We start from the raw sequence: 19,105 nt of genomic DNA, 5'->3' as shown, positions 1-19,105 counted from the left end.
AAATTAAATCTTATGATGTGACTTTAAAATTCTATTTTATAAAGTTTATCTGTCTGGGAGAGGGAGAAGGGTTATAGAATGTTATAAAAACAAAATATATCAATAACAATTTATTTAATTAGAAGACATAATTTTAATTCTTGCTATTGCTGACCCACAGATATGCAACATTTTCTTGGATGTACTTGTTGGCTGGGATTTTTCACGAGACAGGAATGGCCTTCATCACTTACGTTTGCATCAACTTATTCTTTGGCATCAATTCAATTGTTTCACTGTCGGTGGTATATTTCCTTTCCAAGGAAAAGCCTAATGATCCGGTGAGATCCTTTATTAGTCTCTTAAATTTCAGTGAATGTATCAAAAGGTTCAATGTTCACAAACCCAAATTAGAAGAGTTCTTTATATTATGAGACCTTGGGATAGAGAAGGAAAATGCTATTGAGGGAGTGTTGTTTTAGAAGGATAAACTGGAGTTTTTTGAAATGCCTTCTAAGGCTTAATTCCTGCCAAAAGCATAGGTTTCTACACAGTGCCAATTTTGATTTAAAATTTTTTTAAAATATTGATTTAAAATATTTGGTTTTAAATATTTAAAAAAATTTTAGCTTAAAAATTAAAAATATTTAACAAACATTTATGCAACCAACTGATCAGTCTACTTTAATTGAAATGTTTGTTTTCCATCTATGAGTGGGACGGAATAAATGGCCTCTGAGGTCCCTTACACCTCTATATCTATGATTCTATGATCTATAGCTAGCAAATACAATGGTGAAAAAAGTAAAGCCCTAACAGTTTCAAACAATTTAGAGAGCAAGAATAATGATGATGATGAAGATAACTTGCATTTATATAATACTTCAAAAGCTTCACTTATCATAACTGTATGTTTAACCCTCTGCCCTACACACAATAGATGTTTAATAAATACTTTCTGCTTACTGAGTAGTACACATATAATTAACCTAAATTTACAAATAAGGAAACTGAGTCTCTATGGTGACATAATTGCTCATGTAGTCACATAGTTAACTAGTGCCAAATGTTTAAAGTTTGTTTAATGATTTGCAAATATTCCAATGAGAAAGAAGAAAATTACTGCACTAGAAATAGTTTCTCAAATAATGAAGGATGCAAAAATGAAATATTTTCTTCCCATTGAGATGTAGCATGTCCATCATCTCATACAATCATAGATTCACAGAATGGAAAAAAACCCTAAGACATATGAAGTAAGCTACCCAAGGTCACACAAATCATTTGAACATTTTTCATTGTACATTTCTATTCCTCCTTTTCCCTGCCTCCCCCTCACCAAATAGAAATCAATCACTTTGGATCTTCCAAGTATTATGAAGTTCCTAATGGTAGGCAACTGCCACCATCTAATATAAAACATACAGCAGCAGATGTGCTTTAAAAGGGCTCACTAGGATCATTATCTCAAAATCTTATAGAAATAGAGTGGTAAATGCTGTAGAAGCAGAAGTTCAAACTCATTTGATATTTTCTTCTTTCAGACTCTGGAACTTATCTCTGAAACCCTTAAACGGATTTTCCTGATTTTCCCACAATTCTGTTTTGGCTATGGTTTGATCGAACTCTCTCAACAACAGTCCGTCTTAGACTTCCTAAAAGCATATGGAGTGGAATATCCCAATGAAACCTTTGAGATGAATAAATTAGGTGCAATGTTTGTAGCCTTAGTGGTTCAAGGCACTGTATTCTTTTTCTTACGACTCCTAATCAATGAATGGCTAATTAAAAAAATCAGGTAAAGTACCAAGAATAGATGACATTTAGAACCCATGAAGTAGCAAGAGGTAGAATGGATTGGGAGGGATCAATGTTTTGGTCTATGTTCATGAGTGGAACATAACTTATCAGTTCAAGAAACTTTCAAAATCCCCTTGAGGGAGTGACTCTGTGACTGAAAGAATAATTGTGTCAGTAATCCTGATGAGAAAGTCAAAAGAAGGATTTTATTTGGGGTAGAGGGGAAAATTAAGGAGGTAGAATAGGTTTAGTTTTAGGCATGACAAACTTGAGATATTGGCATCCCTGCAACCCCAGGTAGAATGTTACATTGAAAAACAGGAAAGTGACACTCATTGATGATAAGGACCAAGGAGAACGAATAAGTAAAATAATTCTTGATATGATTAGCAGTTGTGCTATTTGGGCTGACAATAGAAATCCTGAAGGCCTTTCTATGAAGTGGCAGTAGAATTAATGGCTCCAACAGCGATAGTAAGCAAATACGTTTAAAACAAAACAAAACAAAACAAAAAGATAGTTATTATTACAGGTCCACTGGAATTACAAACATTTCATTACCATATCTCCTAGTAAATTTGTAATAGAACCCAAATACTCATTTTTAAGGTTTTTAGATCACATAACAAATAACAGATGTAAGACAAAATAGTGATATTGTGCTTGATAAGGTTCTTTTCAGGAAAAGAGATTCTTTTTTTTTTTTTTTTGCTTTAAGCAAATAAGAAATAGATGTCCTTTCAGAAACCACCTTACTGACACAAGTTCATCACTGCTTCTGTTTAGAATCTTACTCAGAGATATGAATTCTTCATCTGTGCTAGACAGCATAGAAGAAGATGAAGATGTTCGAGCAGAAAGAATAAGGGTGGAGTCTGGTGGCGCTGAATTTGATTTGGTACAACTCCATCGTCTCACCAAAACCTACCAACTTATCCACAAAAAGATCATAGCTGTAAATAACATAAGCATGGGTATTCCGGCTGGAGAGGTGAGTTACTGATTTTCTCTCAGTACAGGACAATGTTTTCATATTCTCTACTTAATTTTTTATTACCTTAATAGCAAAAGCAAAATTCATATGAATTTTGATGAAACAAAGATAGCAAAATTTTCTTTTGCCTCTGGAGTTATCAGCCCTAACATTACAATCCTTATTCCATTACATGATAGAGTTTAAAAGGCATTGGATGTGAAAACAAATGATCTTGGTTCAAATCCCAGCCTTTCCACTTACTTCCTGGGCAAATGACTTGACCTCTCTGGCCTCAGTTTCCTTGTGTAAACTGTGTAATCTGAGGGGGTTTAGCTAGAATCAATGACCTTTTTCACATCATAGGACCCTTTGGCAATCTGGTGATGCCTCAATGAACCCCTTCTCAAAATAACATCTTTAGATGTATAAAATAAAATATACAGGATTACAAATGAAACCATGTTGAAATGCAGTTATCACCACATTTTTAAAAGTTTACAGATTCCAAGTTAGCATTCATTAGATGATTTCTAACCCTCTAGTTCCCAATTCTAAAGTTATTATTCCCTACGCCAGATTTTCTATAACAAAGCATGTCCAGATAACCTCCCCTTTTTTCATCCTATACCACTTTCTTCTTGAAGGGACAACAATTTAACCAACATTCATTAAGTACCGCTTATGTACAAGGCATGAAAGCCTGGAATAATGGATATAGCATGGGTTTGAGAGACTGAAAGGCCTGGGTCCAAGACCTATCTTTACATTTGGGATCAGTCAAATCCCTTACCTTTCATTGCCCAGGCAATATTCTAATACCATAAATTATTGAAGAGCTGTGAATATGTACTGATAGAGGGAATTTTCATTCTATGTCAATTAGAATGACCAATTATTTCTTTGTCCCATTGAGCAGAGTTTCCTACATAAATGAAATCACAGGTATGAAACACCCCCCACTCCTACTGTGTAAGGCATGGCCAAAATGAAGAAAGTGTAAGGGCTCCAACTGAGAAATAGCAGAGCTAGAGAAGACAGGAAAAGCCTGCAAAGACCCCTGAGTAATAATGGTAGGTTCTGGGATAAGTCATCGCTGAAAAAAAATAGTAGGGAAAAGAGGACAATCGTATATCAAGTGCCATTTTACACTATGAACTTACAATCTTCTCTGATAGCACAGGGTGGTAAGAGTTGGCCGTGACTCTGCTCATCATCTAGGCATTTGGAATAACTGAACTAGAGATTATCTCCTGTCTTGGATTTATGATTCTCCAAAGCAAACAAAATGATCGGTTCAACATCAGAGTCTATTTCATTTTCAACTGGCAGTGGCAGGCGAAATCCTTGCCTGTCTTGACTATTAGATTAGGAGTCCATCAATGAAATTTATTGAACCCTCCTCTGTATGGAGTACTGCACCTGTTCTAAGGGGGGATATGAAAGAGAAACACACACACACAGCCTTCTGTCAGTTGCCACTGAATGCTGGTATAAAAATTCTTGTTCCTTGCTTTCTTCCCCATTAATAAGATGTTAGAACATAACTAAGACGCTTATAAAATGTTGGGAGAATCTTAGAAACAGTTAGTGGAAAGTCATCCTTTACCCTGACTGTGTTATTGCTTAATCATTAATATGCTGGGAGGACAGCATGGAATGATCACTGCCTTGCTATATGCTCCTTCCATCTCCACTGAAAAAAAGAGTATATTTTTAAAGAAGAATATGGGTATTTCTGCTTAACTTTCTTCTGTTATTTCCATCTACATTTCCTTGTTATAAACTGAATGGGGTTGAAGTGAACACCTCCCTTTGTGGAATTTAGAGAACAGTCAGTCAACAAGCATTTATTAAATACTTATTATGTAGTGTACACTATATGTAGAGGCAACTAGGTGGTAGAGTTGACAGAGTATTGGACGTGAAATATGCCCTCAGACGCTTACAAGCTACATGGTCCTTGGTAAATCAACTTAACCATTGTCTACCTCAGTTTCTTCAATTATACAATGGAGAACAAAAATAACAGCTACTTGAAAGGATTATTGTAAAGATCAAATGAAATAATATCTGTAAAGTTCTTGGCACAGAATCTGACATATACTAGAAGTTAAAGAGATGCTTATTCCTTCCCCCACCCCAAACATTAGGGATCCAAAGAAATCCAGTACCAGTCCTCGGCTTCTTGGAACTCAAATTCTAAATAAATGGTACAAATAAGATACAAACCATGTAGATGGATGACTTGAAGGGAAAGGCTCTAGAGGCACAGAGAAATTGCTAGAGTGAACGATTCAGCAAAGTTATGATTTTGTCAATGAGAGGCAACCTGTAAATCTTCATTATTTTAGTCAGGTCAGCAAATCCTTCTTGTGGTACACTTTCAAATGAGGTATTAGAACATAATTTTCAAGAGAGTACTTCCTCATATTAAGTATAGTTATTTTTAGTCATGTCCAACTCTCTGTGACTCTATTTGGGATTTTCATGGCCAGGATACTGGAGTGGTTTGCCATTTCCTTCTTCAACTCATTTTACAGATAAGGAAACTGAAGCAAACAGGATTAAGTGACTTGCCCAGGGCCACATACCTAGTAAGTGTCTGAGGCTGGATTTGAATTCAAAAAGATAAGTCTTTCTGACTTTAGATATGGTGCTCTATCCATTGCACCACTAGCTGCCCTAAATATACTTGTACCTTAACATAATATGTTAAAGCAACACGCCTTAAGTATATAGGAAAATGTTTGGGTAATTAAAACGAAGAAAGGTCTAGCCTTCACATTCTGTGGTGTGTGTGCCTTTGGGCAGTCTCTTTCTCATGTCATCTCACATATCTTTTGGGATTAAGAGCTTTCTTGCCAAGAAAATTAAACAAAATTATCCCACCCTTCAGTGGATTTGCCTAAAAACTGCCAATAATATGATATATGATTCAGGATCCAGCTGAGGTTAAAAAGAGCAACTAGTATGCAATAACACACATGTACTAGTATGTGATAACACACATGTTTGTCCTGAACCAGGACCAAGTGCCTTAAGTAAATGACTCTATCCTCCTATTGTGGAAGCTGGATACGGCCAATAACTGACACTGTCATTTGGTTCTTGCATGTTGAGTTAATAATAAACATGTACATGATATTTAAATTTTACAAAGTGTATACTGGAGGGGGGGTTAGCTGTCATATATGCCTGGCTATTTATCTTGAAATAGAAATCACAAAGCTATAAAAAAAGAAAAAACGGCGTTTATAAGCTTCAATAGCTTATGTTTCTGTAATTCTTTAAAGTTTATAGACAACTTTCCCACAATATGGTGGGTGATATGTGGTGTGAAAGATATCCCCATTTCACATATCAAAGAACTGAGACCAAGAGAGATGTTTTGTCCACTTATCACATAATTAGTAAGCATCAGGGCTGGGATACAACTTGAATAACTATTTTTTACCACCCAAAAGTATTTCCATTAGCATTTACTTTTGCAGTAACTGACTTTGTCCAAATGAAAAAGAAAGAAGGGATATCATATCATTGCATTCTATAAATTCTTCTTGACTGTATAAATCTTTTTCTTAAACAGTGCTTCGGTCTCCTGGGAGTGAACGGAGCAGGGAAGACCACGATCTTCAAAATGTTGACTGGGGACATCATTGCATCAAGTGGAAAAATCCTGATCAGAAATCAAACTGGGTAGGAAAAAATTGGTATTGTAAGGAACAAAGCACAACCCTGATGAGAGATCAAACTGAATATCTGGTTCCCCACTTGGCTTTGCTGATGGCTTAAAAAGATTTAGATGAGGAGCTATTGAAGTGAAGAAAACTACGTTCAATTGTTTTAGTAATGAGGATGTAGGGTTTTTTGAGAACACTAGACCTGGAGTCAGGGCAAAGTGAGTTCAAATTCTGCCTCAGACCAGCTGGGTGCCCCTGGGAAAGGCATAAAAAACCCTCCATCTGCCTCAGATTCCTCATCTGTAAAGTAGGGATAACAATACCCCCCATCAGAGTTGTTGTGAGGATAAAATATGGTAATTATTGCAAACGTTCTTTGCAAACCTTAAAGTGCTATATAAATATGGTTAATATTATAATTAATATTCTTCAGTAAGCTAGCCACCAACTATATAACACATTCACCCCTTTCAGCTCATGTAAGCTATCAAAGGAGATGTATGCCTATTTAAGTTGCTCTCTCTCTCTCTCTCTCTCTCTCTCTCCCCCTCCCTCTCTGCTTCCTTCCCTCTCTTTCTTCCCTCCTTGGATCACATGATTCAGAACCCTGGGTCGAGTTGATACACACTATTCATCAATTGGCTACTGCCCACAGGAAGACGCCTTAGATGATCTGGTAACTGTGGAAGAACACCTGTACTTTTATGCCAGAATACATGGAATTCCAGAGAAAGACATTAAGGAAGTGAGTATGTGATTGAAAAGTTGAGCTCATTGGAAAAACCTTATTTTTGCTGTTTCACATTCCCACCAATTTGACAAATGAAAACTATTGCATTTGCCAGTGTAAGGAGAAGCCAAGCTCTAGCAATGCCCTTAAGTTTTATGACATGACATCATTTGGAATTTCTTCTGAATGTGCTTTTTGAATATTTTCATTCCCAACATTAGAAGTGAGGTAGGTAACTGGTCAAAAGTGCAATAGTGTAGACTTCATTTGAACTTTAAATATTCTGCAAGGGCTATATTGAAAGAGAAAATATCCATCATCTTCCAGGTTGTGGGTTTCAGATTGAAAATTCTCGGAAAAGCAACTACTTGGCGATCCTTCTAAAATGCCAAAAAAAAGGATTACATACCTACAGGAGTCCTTAACTGAAGTTTGCCTTGGTACCTATATATAATTTACTACTCAGATCAGTTGTAGGCACTAAATTTTAAGACATTTGAATTGACCTTAAGATTCCAAGCCCATGTTCACTACTGATTAGGTCTCTGGAGAAACTCACTATAACTCAGTAAGGAACCTCAGAAGAAATAAAAACAGACCTTACAACTTTCTTAGCACCAAAAGTACCAAGCAGTCCTTTAAAGATAGAAATGACTATTAAAATGAAGTTAAGGTATATTCAGAATAGGCAATAATTTCCCCAAGCAGTTAAACTATGTGGTAAGGGAATTTCAAGTCATCATTTGAAATTTTGGCCAAATAGAGTAGATTCCATTTTGATTTTGGTGATCAACTACACCTCTTTACTTATTTGTAGAATGGATTAGGTCTACAGTTATGTTTGTCTCTTGTTAAGACTCTGAGCGATGTACCTTTTTTCAGGTTGGAGTCTCTTTGCTAGCATAATTTTACATCAGAAATAACTACAAGCGCATCCCTTGAGTAAATATTATACTGTAGGTAGGGGTTGGATTAGATGACTTCAAAGGTTTCTTCCACCTCTATCTATGATATGATTTTATCACTTAAAATGCATAAAGAAATCCAAGCTTACCAGAATACTTACAAGAACATAACTTATACATACACATATATAAGTATATATGTACATATATAATATAGTTAAATTTTCCTACAATCCAATATATTCCTTTTGAAAAATTGCTCTTTAATCCCTTCCTGGAAAAGGGAGCCACCAGCTTTTCCATGTAGATGTAAGTTTCCACTAAGTATATTAGGATTTCTACCTAACATTGACCTGTGAGGTTGTTATTAGATTCTGTCAGGATTTATTTATGTTTGTATCTGTTACCTATTTGCAATATCCTTTATTTTAAATATGTGGGGCCATCTCTAGTCATCCTGATTTATATTTTGCCACTGGACCCAGATGATTCTGGAGGAGAAAGTAAGGCTGGTAATGTTGAATAGCCCTCCCTCCCTTAAAGCCAATTCACTTACAAGTCTCAGCATCATTTTCTGATGTCATGGTGCTCTTTGAGAACAAAGGACAATCAACAATATTTTATATAACCAACTTTTTCAAGCATTATTCGTATCTTTCCTCTTAATCCTTCGTGCAGAGCTTCAACAGTTTCCAAATTTTATCCCTAAAGTTTTAGGTAGGTTGAAAATGGCTGTAGGGTATATCCTACAGAGAGGACCAATACTAAATGGATATGGCACTTCGGATTTCATGGCACCCTTACTACAGGTCTTGTAACAGAGACTTAAGCATACTTTATAGGTATGGCTGCTGCTGCAGTGTGATAAAATGTCATTAGCCCTAGGTCATTTCTAAAAGAAAAACCTAGGAGTGAATGAGTATATATTTTTCTGATCATTGGTCCTGAATTCTAAAATGAATATTGAAAGATGCTTGGAATGAAATATTAAAAGGAAGGTAAGTGAAAGATCAAAACTAGAATAGTGTAGACTAGACTGCTTTGGGGCTTGAAATATGGGAGCTGAGTCATATAAAAGGAAATACTCTAAATATCTGAGCCAATCAAAGGAAAATGACACTGAAGGAAGTCTCTGGCCATGTTTACTAATCATCTCAAGAACCATTACTGAAATTCCTGGGCTGAAGAGTGATTAAATAGAGAGGATTTTGTTTTCAACAGCAATTACTCAGTTTTTTAAAAATGAAAACATTGCAAGTTTTGTTTAATTGGTTCAGAATTAAACAATTCTTTTTAATTGGTTGCAAAGCAATCTTGTAAACAAGGCAGATTTGCAAAGGTAAAAGGCAGAAAGGCTGGCCTCAGAATCAAGAAAACCTATGCCATGTCACTTTGCCTCGATGTCACTTAACCTATCAATGCCCCAGAAGACTATGCATGGTAATAAGCTGCAGGAGAGGGGCCAGTCTACACTGATAGAGGGAACTTCCTCTGTAAAAATTCCCTATATCAATGAAGTTACAAGATTCTTATTTATCTCGTTGCAAATATTTGTTTCAAATCGAGCACTTTGTGCAGTAGATGGTTATAGAAAAGGGAAAAGAAGGGAAGGGGAGAAGCATTTATAAAGTGCCTACTATGTGCCAGGCATTGTGTGAAGTGATTTAGGAATATTATCTCATATAGGAAACAAAAGAAATTTACATGATTATTCTGTTGTATATTTGAAAGAAACAGCAAGTTGTGCCTAGTAGATTTACAGTTTCATGTACAAACATCTTTATTTATTGTAATATGCTATGGAAATGCTTATTTCATTCCATAAATTTAAAATAAAATTAATAAAGCAAGTATTATCTCATATGGCTATTTATAAAAAACAGTGTTTCTGCTTTAAAACTTCACCCTCATCTGTTATATGTCAGTTTTAAGTGTTATACTATGGTAATCATGGTTTTATGAAGGTGTTTAGGATCACAGAATCATAGGCAGAGAATTAGAAAGAAACTTAATGATAATCTAATTCAACTCCTACCCAAACCTTTGAGTTCTTTTATGACGACCCCAACCAGTGAACACTCAACTCCTGGTGAGGCTTTCATGAAAGCAATGGAGAATCCCTTTGGGTTAGCTCTAATTTGAGGAAATTTCTTCCTACTATTGATGCCCAAATCTGCCTCCCTTTAAAATCCAATCTCCACTTCCAGTTCTCTGTCTGCTCCCAAAGACAAATAATTTTTTCGACTCTTTTGTAAGGTGTAGATGTGTACATAAAGGTGCTCTGATTTCCTTTTTATTTTTTTCCCTACAGACTGTTCATAAACTTCTTTGGAGACTTCAGCTGATGCCCTATAAAGCAAAAGTCACATGTAGGTGCAGCTATGGGACAAAAAGAAAATTATCAACTGCAATTGCCTTGATTGGGAAACCATCAATTCTGCTGCTGGTAGGAGAATCATTTGTACTCAGGCTGCTAAGCTTTGAAGAAGGCAGATCACATTTGCACAAACTTACACAGATCATACTTTTTTATCTACATATTTCATCTAAATCCATTAACATCAGAGATCAATTTTGCACTCAAACAATGCCAGAAAAGATGCTTTCTTTTGAAACTCTAGACCTCAGTGTGGATTTCAACAGAGTAATAGGATGTGTCATGGATATTTCCCGGGAATTCAAACTAGTGGACTTAAGTCCAGAACTTGGTAGGGTTTAATTCCTAGTTAATTAAAAGGCTATCTTTCCTCTTTGTTCCCCCTTATTTTTCCTCCCTACACATTGCAAAAATTCTTACAGTTTAATTATGGTCTTCTACTAGCTGTAGAATATATCCTGGGTTTTTTTTTAGTACAGTCCTTTCTAACTTCCTTGTTGCTAACTCAGTTTCTGCTTCAATGCTGTAGGATTGACAACCTTGACTTGCCCTGCATAGCCTTCAGGACTCTGCTTTTTCAGACCTCAGACTCTGACTATCAGCAAAGACTTCCTATTCTCTTGGCTCCACTCACCTTGTTCCTTGTTCAGTTCTTCTCTTCATCCTCCTCTAATTCTCAGTAATAAATTATTTTCCTCTGCTCCCCTATCTGGACCCGAAAGATTATTTTCTCCAAATTTTACCACCCCATATTGTGTCTGTATGCAGTGTCTCTTTAAGAGGTTTCATCTCACCTGGGTCTCTGTCCTGCTTAGATCTCTGAAGCAATTTGTATAATTTAGGTCTTCTGGGCTGGTTCATCTCCTTCAATGGATAAAATAGTCACTTCCAAATAATCCATGTAAGCTGTAGTCAGGAATCTTCCCTCTGTCTTTGCTTCTTTCATAATCTCACTTTCCCTTACTCTGAAAAATGACAGAAAATTAGCTTGGCTAGAAGACATTCTACCAACACTTGCTAACAAAGAAAAGACATTTGTTAAAAGAAAATGTTCGTTATCTGACTTTGGATATTATGAATGATTTACTATTTAGAGGTGGTGTGGTATAATGTATAAAGAGAATTTGGAATCCAGAAGACTAAGGTTCAACTTTGACTTGGATACTTATTTGCAGCGTGACTCTGGGAAATCCGTAATCCCTATGGGCCTCAGTTTCCTCATCTTGTAAAATTAAAGTGTTGTACTTGACTTCTAAAGTTTGCTTCCTGGTCTATATCTATGAAACTAAGATTCTATGATAATATACATGATCCCACCCAAAGTTATATAGTCAATTAGTATTTATTAAGTATTAATAAAGTAGGTTGGGCCCTCGTACAGCTATTTAGATGTAAAGGGGTTTTACACCCAAGTATGAGAAGCTTCACCCAGGGAAGATGACAGAAAAAAGGACAGACAAAGTGGATCAGAGTAGAGGATACCTGTTATCTGTTAACTTTTCTAGCTAACTAGACATTAACTTATTGTTTCTATGATGATCAGAGATGGCAATTGCCACTTAGATCAGATGCCTTCAAATGTTGATGTTCTGTGGTAAAACCCTGCTCACCCCCACCTTGGTGATGGCTTTCATCCTTGGACATACAGATGATACAAAAAATAGTGTAAGTTGAAATTGTGAACTGAATGAAAAACATTACACAAAGCCTCCCATTCATCCAGAAGCACCTAGAGCATTTATTCACAGGACCCTCTCCTTTCAGAGACTTCCAAATATACAAGAGCCCCTACAATATCTACATATACATATATAAAAGTCTTATAAACTAACTTGAATTTAGTTATATTGTAGGTCAAATACTTCTCTCAAAAGGCTGAACTAGATCCAAAGAATATAAGTTTACAGATAAGAAGATTTCAGCTCAACATAATGTTGATTTTCTGACAATTAAAGCTGCCCAACAGTGGAATGATCTACCTTGTGAAGTAATGAAGAACCTGTCAATGGCAATATTTTAGCATAGATGAAGTCAGTCAACAATGTTTTAGAAGAATTCTTTCTAAAATTGAAATGAGACTAGATGACCGTGGTGGTGCCATCCAGTCTGTGGTCCTATGAAATCAGACCCCAGAGCGTATAATGAATAATGCAACTCATGGCAATTCCCACCCAGAAACTCAGTGCAGAGGCTCTATCTCCTTCAACACCAGCACTATAATGGAATCCTAGGGGTATAAGTACTTTTTTTTTACTATAAACAAACCAGCCTTAGGGTCTCCTATGGGATAAGAGAGATGTAGGGGCTTTGAAAAACTAAAAGAACTATACAAATGCAAGACATTAATGAATCTGGCTGAACCTCACCAGATTAGGTGAGAAAAGAAATGAATGTTTTATGTGCGTTTGTATAAACTTATCCTTCAAAAAAGCCCCTTGCATGGGAAAAGTCCTCTTTTGGGTTTTAATGATTCTTAAAATTCTATATGCCTTTTTAAAATGGCTTCTAGTGACCAGTTAGGTAACACAGTGGATAGAGTACCACCAGCCCTAAAGTCAGGAGGACGGGAGTTCAAATCTAGCCTCTGACACTTGATACTTAATAACTATTTGACCCCGGGCAAGTCACCTAATCCTGATTGCCTTACAAAAGACAAGTAAAATGACCCTTTACCTAAGAAGAGAGAGAATCAATCCTTATTGTATGCTAAATTATATTACCTATACATTGTATGTATATGTAATATACTATAGGACCTAAGTAAATTCTCTCTAGAAATAACCACATATCTATCTAATGCTGGTCTATGATAGTAGGTTAGGATTTACTAATTTCTTTAGCAATTACCTATTTGCTATATGGAATTCCTTTTCAAAATATGATTTATACCTTTCATCTTAATTATTTGAGCACACTTTTATTATCATTCAATGAACATTTGTTAAACAACCTCTGTACTGGATACTCATGATGCTCCAATGAATCTATGATCTCATCGGCAGGGATGTTCCTTCCAATAATATAGATTGCAGCTCATCCATTCCTGCCCATCCTGTATAACTCATATCCATGTCATCCCACAAGTTGGTCCCAGGGCATCCAACCTAACCTAACGTACCTTCTTCCCTTTGTGGTTACATTGCAAGGATACTAGTGGAGCATGTGAGCTGTCTGTTGGTTCTCCCTTGCTCTTGCCACATTCCCAGCCTGTTTTGATCATTTAGATGGCATCCTTTATTCTAAAATCCTTCTTCATAGTTCCGTATATAGTCTGTGTAATATAGCCTGCTCATATTCACCATGTGCCTCACTACTGCCTTCTGACTGAATCTCTAGGGTCCCACATGACATCAATAGAATATTGATATTTAAAAGAAAAAACCTTTATTTCAGGGAGAAGTTGGGTGTTATATTAGAGCAGTTTTGCAACTTCCTTGCTTTCCTTCTTTTGTTTAATTCTCCTTTGCTTTAATTCTTTTTAATGAATTACCTTTTGCTTTTTCAGGAGTCTCTTAAATGGTCTCTGTACTTGAAATCTCTCTACTCGTTAATCCATTTTCCAAACATCTGTCAATGCACTTGCTGTTCCTTAAGCACAGGTCTGACTAAGTCACTAAAACTCTCTTACTCAATAAGTTCTAGTGGCTCCCTAGTATGTCTAGAATCAAAAGACAAATGCATGTTTGGAATATAAATACCTTCTCCATCTGGTTCCAATTTACCTTTCAAGGCTTATTTTACATTACTCCCCTTCACATTATGTCATTAAGTTAATATTAAGTTAAAATGACTTCTAGATATTCCTCCTACACCATGCTCAATCTCCTATCTCCATGCCTTTCCACAGGCTGATGTATTCCCATCTCACCTCTACCTCTAAGAATGCCTAGCTTCCTTCAAAATTCATAACAGCTTAAAGGCTGCCTCCTCTGGGGCCTTTCCTGATCTCCCCAGCTGCCCCCTAAGTGACCATGCATTCCTTTTGTATATTCTTGCATGAATACATGTGTTCTTCCCCAATCAAATTTATTGATGGTACTATCTGTTTGACTATTGTCTTTGTACTCCCAGGGCACTTAATAAATGTTTGTTGATTACTTGGGCTCAACTTGCCCATTTGCAATGTCTGTCTAACATATAGATAAATTGACAGCCAGAAATACAGATATAGATAGATATAGTTATATGAAAATATAGAGATATGTATGTATCCATGCACATACACATATCTTTGACCTTATCCACTGTGTTGCATACAGGTACATTTATTCATGTGCATATCATATATGTTATATATCTATTGTATATACACATATATGCAATATATACATATATTATGGATATTATCTATGTGTATGCATGTAATATACATATCCATTTAATATTATATGACAAAAATAATATAAGTTCCTTAAAGGCACTTTCATTTCTTGTATATTTTCTTTGCTTTATAACACTATCTTGGCTTATGAAGAGGCATCATGGCCTAGAAAGAACACTGGGTCTAGAAATACCCAAATTCCAGCTTTTTCATTGCCGCCTGATTGTTTTGACCATGGACAAGTCCTTAGCCTCTCTGAGCCAAATGTTCCTCATTTTGAAAATAAAGGTAATATTTTATATTGCCTGGCACATAATAATAATACTTACTCTACCCATCTCAAAAGGGACATTGCTGTATAAAGTGCTGTATAAATTCTGAAGCACTAGGCAAATGTGCGCTATTTTTATCAAAATTATCATAGTTCAATAAATAATGCAGAATTAAAAAAAAAAATCTTTCCAGATTGTAATTGGGAAGCAGTAATGACTATCCTTCCAAAGTTTCATTACCTTTCCAGACACTTTCACACATCATCCCATTTCTTTCTGATGCAACCACAGAGTTACACAGAAACAGTAATAAATAGCTCTGCATTCAGAAGTGGACTGACAATTTGGCTCAGACCATGTGATATGGGGACAAAGCCTGGTATTCTGGCCCTCAGATCTGGACCTGACCATGCAGGGAGAAAATGCCAACCTTATTTTGTCGGGCAATGAAGTAGAAATTCGACCAAAGAAAGAGAAGAGGCAGGTGTAGAGTAACAAGGTGTCATTTTTGCACAGTCACTTTGGGGAGTGGAACAACAATTTAAAATGATTAATCTTGGTGCTTTCTGACAGCTGCAAAAACAAGCCTCTGGAACCTAAAATGAGTTAGTCACAGGACCTCGTTAAGGGAGTTCAGGTCTAGGGAAGCCAGATGTGGTGATGATTCATGTAAGGCATCTCATCCAAAAATTAATTAATTTGATTAATTACTTTTTCTTGTGATTTTTTTTTTATTAAGGATGAGCCAAGCTCTGGAATGGATCCTAAATCTAAACGACATCTCTGGAAGATTATTTCAGAAGAAGTACAAAACAAATGTTCAGTGATACTTACTTCTCACAGGTAAACTGCATTGTAGAAACTTGGAGATCTAATCTTAAATCTAATTTAAATTCTTTAATCTATCCTCATGATAATATTCAGGAAAACAATCAGTTATAACATTTATAATTCATTAAAACAATAAAAATTCATTGACTGCTTTTCATATATGCACAGCAGTGTGCTAGGAAGCATGTGGTGATAGATTTTAAAATAGGGACCTAAAATCACCTTGGAGATATAAGACCCAAGCTATCATCTTTTTAAACTTAATTATATATTTGTTTAGACTAACCATCTGTTTAAATTTGATGTTTGCTTTGTAGTTTCTAAAATAAGTATGTAGTGTAAACCTAAGAATAATTTTAAAGACTAGATTTAAAGTGGATGTGGATAACATACTCTCTAACATAAAGTAATTATATGCTAAGACCATACTCATAAACTTTGAAACTATGGAGAAGGCTGCTTGAGGTACCGTGGAAAAGAGAATAGAAAGCTGACCTTGAAGTCAGGAAGACCTAGGTTGAAATCTTGCCTCTGAGATACTGGCTGGGTGAACCTGAACACCCCACTTAACTTCAGAATGTTGAATCTCAGACTGGAAGTTGTGAAACAAATGTTGATCTGCATTAATGTATGGAACATTCTATCTGGGAATTTCCCACAGCAATAAAATCACATATCTGTTCCCCCCTAACCCCAAAGTGTCTTTAGCCCATATTTAGTAATCTACTATCCAGTATTAAATGCAGAAATTTGTACAAAGAGGACCACTCTAAAAATAGTTATTCTATTCATTTTAAATGATGGGATGAGGTTGGAATTTAAGGAAGGAAACTATTCAACTTTCTTTTTCCACTTAATTAGATGAGCTGTCCATCAGCACCAGACCAGTCAATGTAGGTTTAATTGGCTCTTTCTCATAAGAGCCAGGGATAAAGAGATCCCAGAACACTAAATGTGTTCCCTTCTCCCTGTATTTAATGATTGAACAAAAGAAGGTACTCCTGGAAAGTGATCTGACTCACTGAATAGAACTGAATGTGGAATCAAGAAGACCAGAGTTCAAATCTGACTTCACATACTGACTGGCTATGTGACTCAGGGAAAGTCACTTAACCTAGTCTGCTTCAGTTCTCTTATCTGTAAAATGGGGATAACTTAGTGCCCAGAATTGCATAAAGCTAAAATGAGACAATATTTGTAAAGAGCTTTGTAAACCTTAAAGCTCTATACAAATGTCAGTTAATATTATTATTATTACTACCATTATTAATTTGAGGATACAAAGTAATCATTGTTGCTTCAGAAATGCTAGCAAAACTATTTTCCTTATTGGATCCTGAGCCTGCTGCCTGGGGCCTCTTCCTGTATTAATAATCATAATAATTAACTGGATAGAGGAAAGTTCTGTCTAGAAACCAAACCTCTCCATAAGTCTCATAGTTGCCATGGCTCTCTTTTGGCTTTCTACCAATAAAATTCAACCAAAATATTGTTTCTAAATTAATAGATTTTGAAACAAATAGGGGAGACAGGAAAAGAAAGAGGATCATATGATCATGACTTAGAGCTGAAAAGGATCTCAGAGGCCATCTAGTCAAATGTCCTCATTTACAGATGAGGAAACTGAAGTACAGAGAGTGTTAATAACTTGCCCAAGGTTACATAGGTGGTAAGTTTCTAATGAGGTATTGGAATACAAGTCCTCTGACTCCAGAGACAATGATCTTCCACTTATGTTGGAAGATGGGGAAGGAAACTGAAACAGTGAGAAGAGAAAAGAAATCCCCTTCAGCACCAAGGGCAGATTCCAGGTGCTGCCATGGAAGACAGTGCTTTCTCCCTACCCCACCCTAGCCTCTGTCTTTTGGCACATGCTATGACAATATCACTCCAAAACACAGTCCATCCTTTACCCTTATTCTCTTTTATTCTGCTATATTCATTGGTGACTCAAGATTACTCTCCTAGCATAGCTTTGCCTATAAACCTTTGTCCCTGAACAAAGCACCTTAGATTTTGTGACCCAAATCCACATTCCCCTAATTCTTTAATATTAGATCTCTTAATAAAGGTCTGCTTCTGCCTCTCCATATTCATGTTCACTTCCTAGGGAATCAAGAATCTGCAGGGCACAGGAAGACCTGATCCCAATGAGATATCGGGGCTATGGATGTCTTCTCTCAGGGGATCAAGATACTATAGTTCCTTCAGCTACTATGAAATTTTAAATTGGGAAGGGCAAAAGTTAGAGGGGAGATACAAAAGAATTCTTTGGGGAAAGCTCTGAAAAAATGAATTGGCAAGTATTGAAAGAACTAATAGACTCATGAGAAGAATCAGGGACAGATTCTATTTGGAAGTCATGACAGCAGCAAAAGCACAAAGGTGGGATCAAGTAAAATAATGGATTAAGAGGAAGGTGGTCAACATAGCAGGGCAAATCATCACAATTCCAAAAGTCTAATAATGAAGTCATTATTTTTTTAGCTCATTAAAAGATACAGATAATCTAAGTTGAGCACTTAATTGTATCTCTGCTATAACAAACTGAAGATTTTTCCACTTTGTTTTTCAGCATGGAAGAATGTGAAGCCCTCTGTACCAGATTGGCCATTATGGTGAATGGAAGGTTCCAATGCATTGGTTCTTTACAACACATAAAAAGCAGGTTAATAACCAATAGATTGTTTCTTAAATAGATCAAGATATGTGCTGGGCTCTGCTCCAAGGATTATTTCAGTTGCCTATTATACAATGAATTGAGAAAACAGAATGGGAAAACCAATCATTTGAAAGAAATTAATACCTGCTTCTAAAATTTTAAAAATACTTGCTTTGGATTTATTTTACTTTTAATATCTGACAATAGGGAACACCCAAAGCTTATAGAGATTTGTTTTTTTCATGATATATTTGAGGCAAATATGTGTGTGTGTGTGTGTGTGTGTGTGTGTGTGTACTGAGGAAGCAGACTAAGGCGTTTACACTATTATTTTTAACTCAGGTAGAGTTGAACTTTGACAAATACATTTAAAGCTTGTAAGGAGCGGGGGAATCTCATGTGTAGAAATAAACACACAAAGAGCCTTATTAATACTAAATTGTACTAAAATTGCTAACCTATGAGTGCCAGAGACTTTAATGTATGTATGTAGGCAGGAAGCTAGGTGGTATTGTAGCACACAGTGCCAGACCTGGAGTCAGGAGGACAAGAATTCAAATTTGAGCTCAGAG

At 36.0% G+C, this 19,105-nt stretch overlaps 1 protein-coding gene and 1 long non-coding RNA gene across 2 annotated transcripts in view; one reads left to right on the top strand and one right to left on the bottom strand.

Moving 5' to 3' along the window:
• LOC140509710 (uncharacterized) overlaps window positions 1-19,105 on the bottom strand; it is a 34,210-nt gene that overhangs the window by 964 nt on the left and 14,141 nt on the right. The window contains exon 2 of the long non-coding RNA XR_011968889.1: window positions 11,242-11,412. This is a non-coding gene — a long non-coding RNA (uncharacterized lncRNA). The remainder of the gene's footprint in view (window positions 1-11,241; window positions 11,413-19,105) is intronic.
• ABCA12 (ATP binding cassette subfamily A member 12) overlaps window positions 1-19,105 on the top strand; it is a 227,690-nt gene that overhangs the window by 202,450 nt on the left and 6,135 nt on the right. Inside the window, exons 43-50 of the mRNA XM_072617503.1 lie at window positions 161-320; window positions 1,524-1,777; window positions 2,566-2,770; window positions 6,342-6,451; window positions 7,039-7,180; window positions 10,382-10,516; window positions 15,780-15,883; window positions 18,447-18,539. Coding sequence (XP_072473604.1) covers window positions 161-320; window positions 1,524-1,777; window positions 2,566-2,770; window positions 6,342-6,451; window positions 7,039-7,180; window positions 10,382-10,516; window positions 15,780-15,883; window positions 18,447-18,539 — 1,203 coding nt within the window. The remainder of the gene's footprint in view (window positions 1-160; window positions 321-1,523; window positions 1,778-2,565; window positions 2,771-6,341; window positions 6,452-7,038; window positions 7,181-10,381; window positions 10,517-15,779; window positions 15,884-18,446; window positions 18,540-19,105) is intronic.

Source organism: Notamacropus eugenii, chromosome 6, assembly GCF_028372415.1.
Source record: "Notamacropus eugenii isolate mMacEug1 chromosome 6, mMacEug1.pri_v2, whole genome shotgun sequence".
NCBI classification, from domain to species: domain Eukaryota; kingdom Metazoa; phylum Chordata; class Mammalia; order Diprotodontia; family Macropodidae; genus Notamacropus; species Notamacropus eugenii.
Note: the sequence above shows the minus strand (reverse complement) of the source record. Positions and strands in the feature narration are given on the sequence as shown.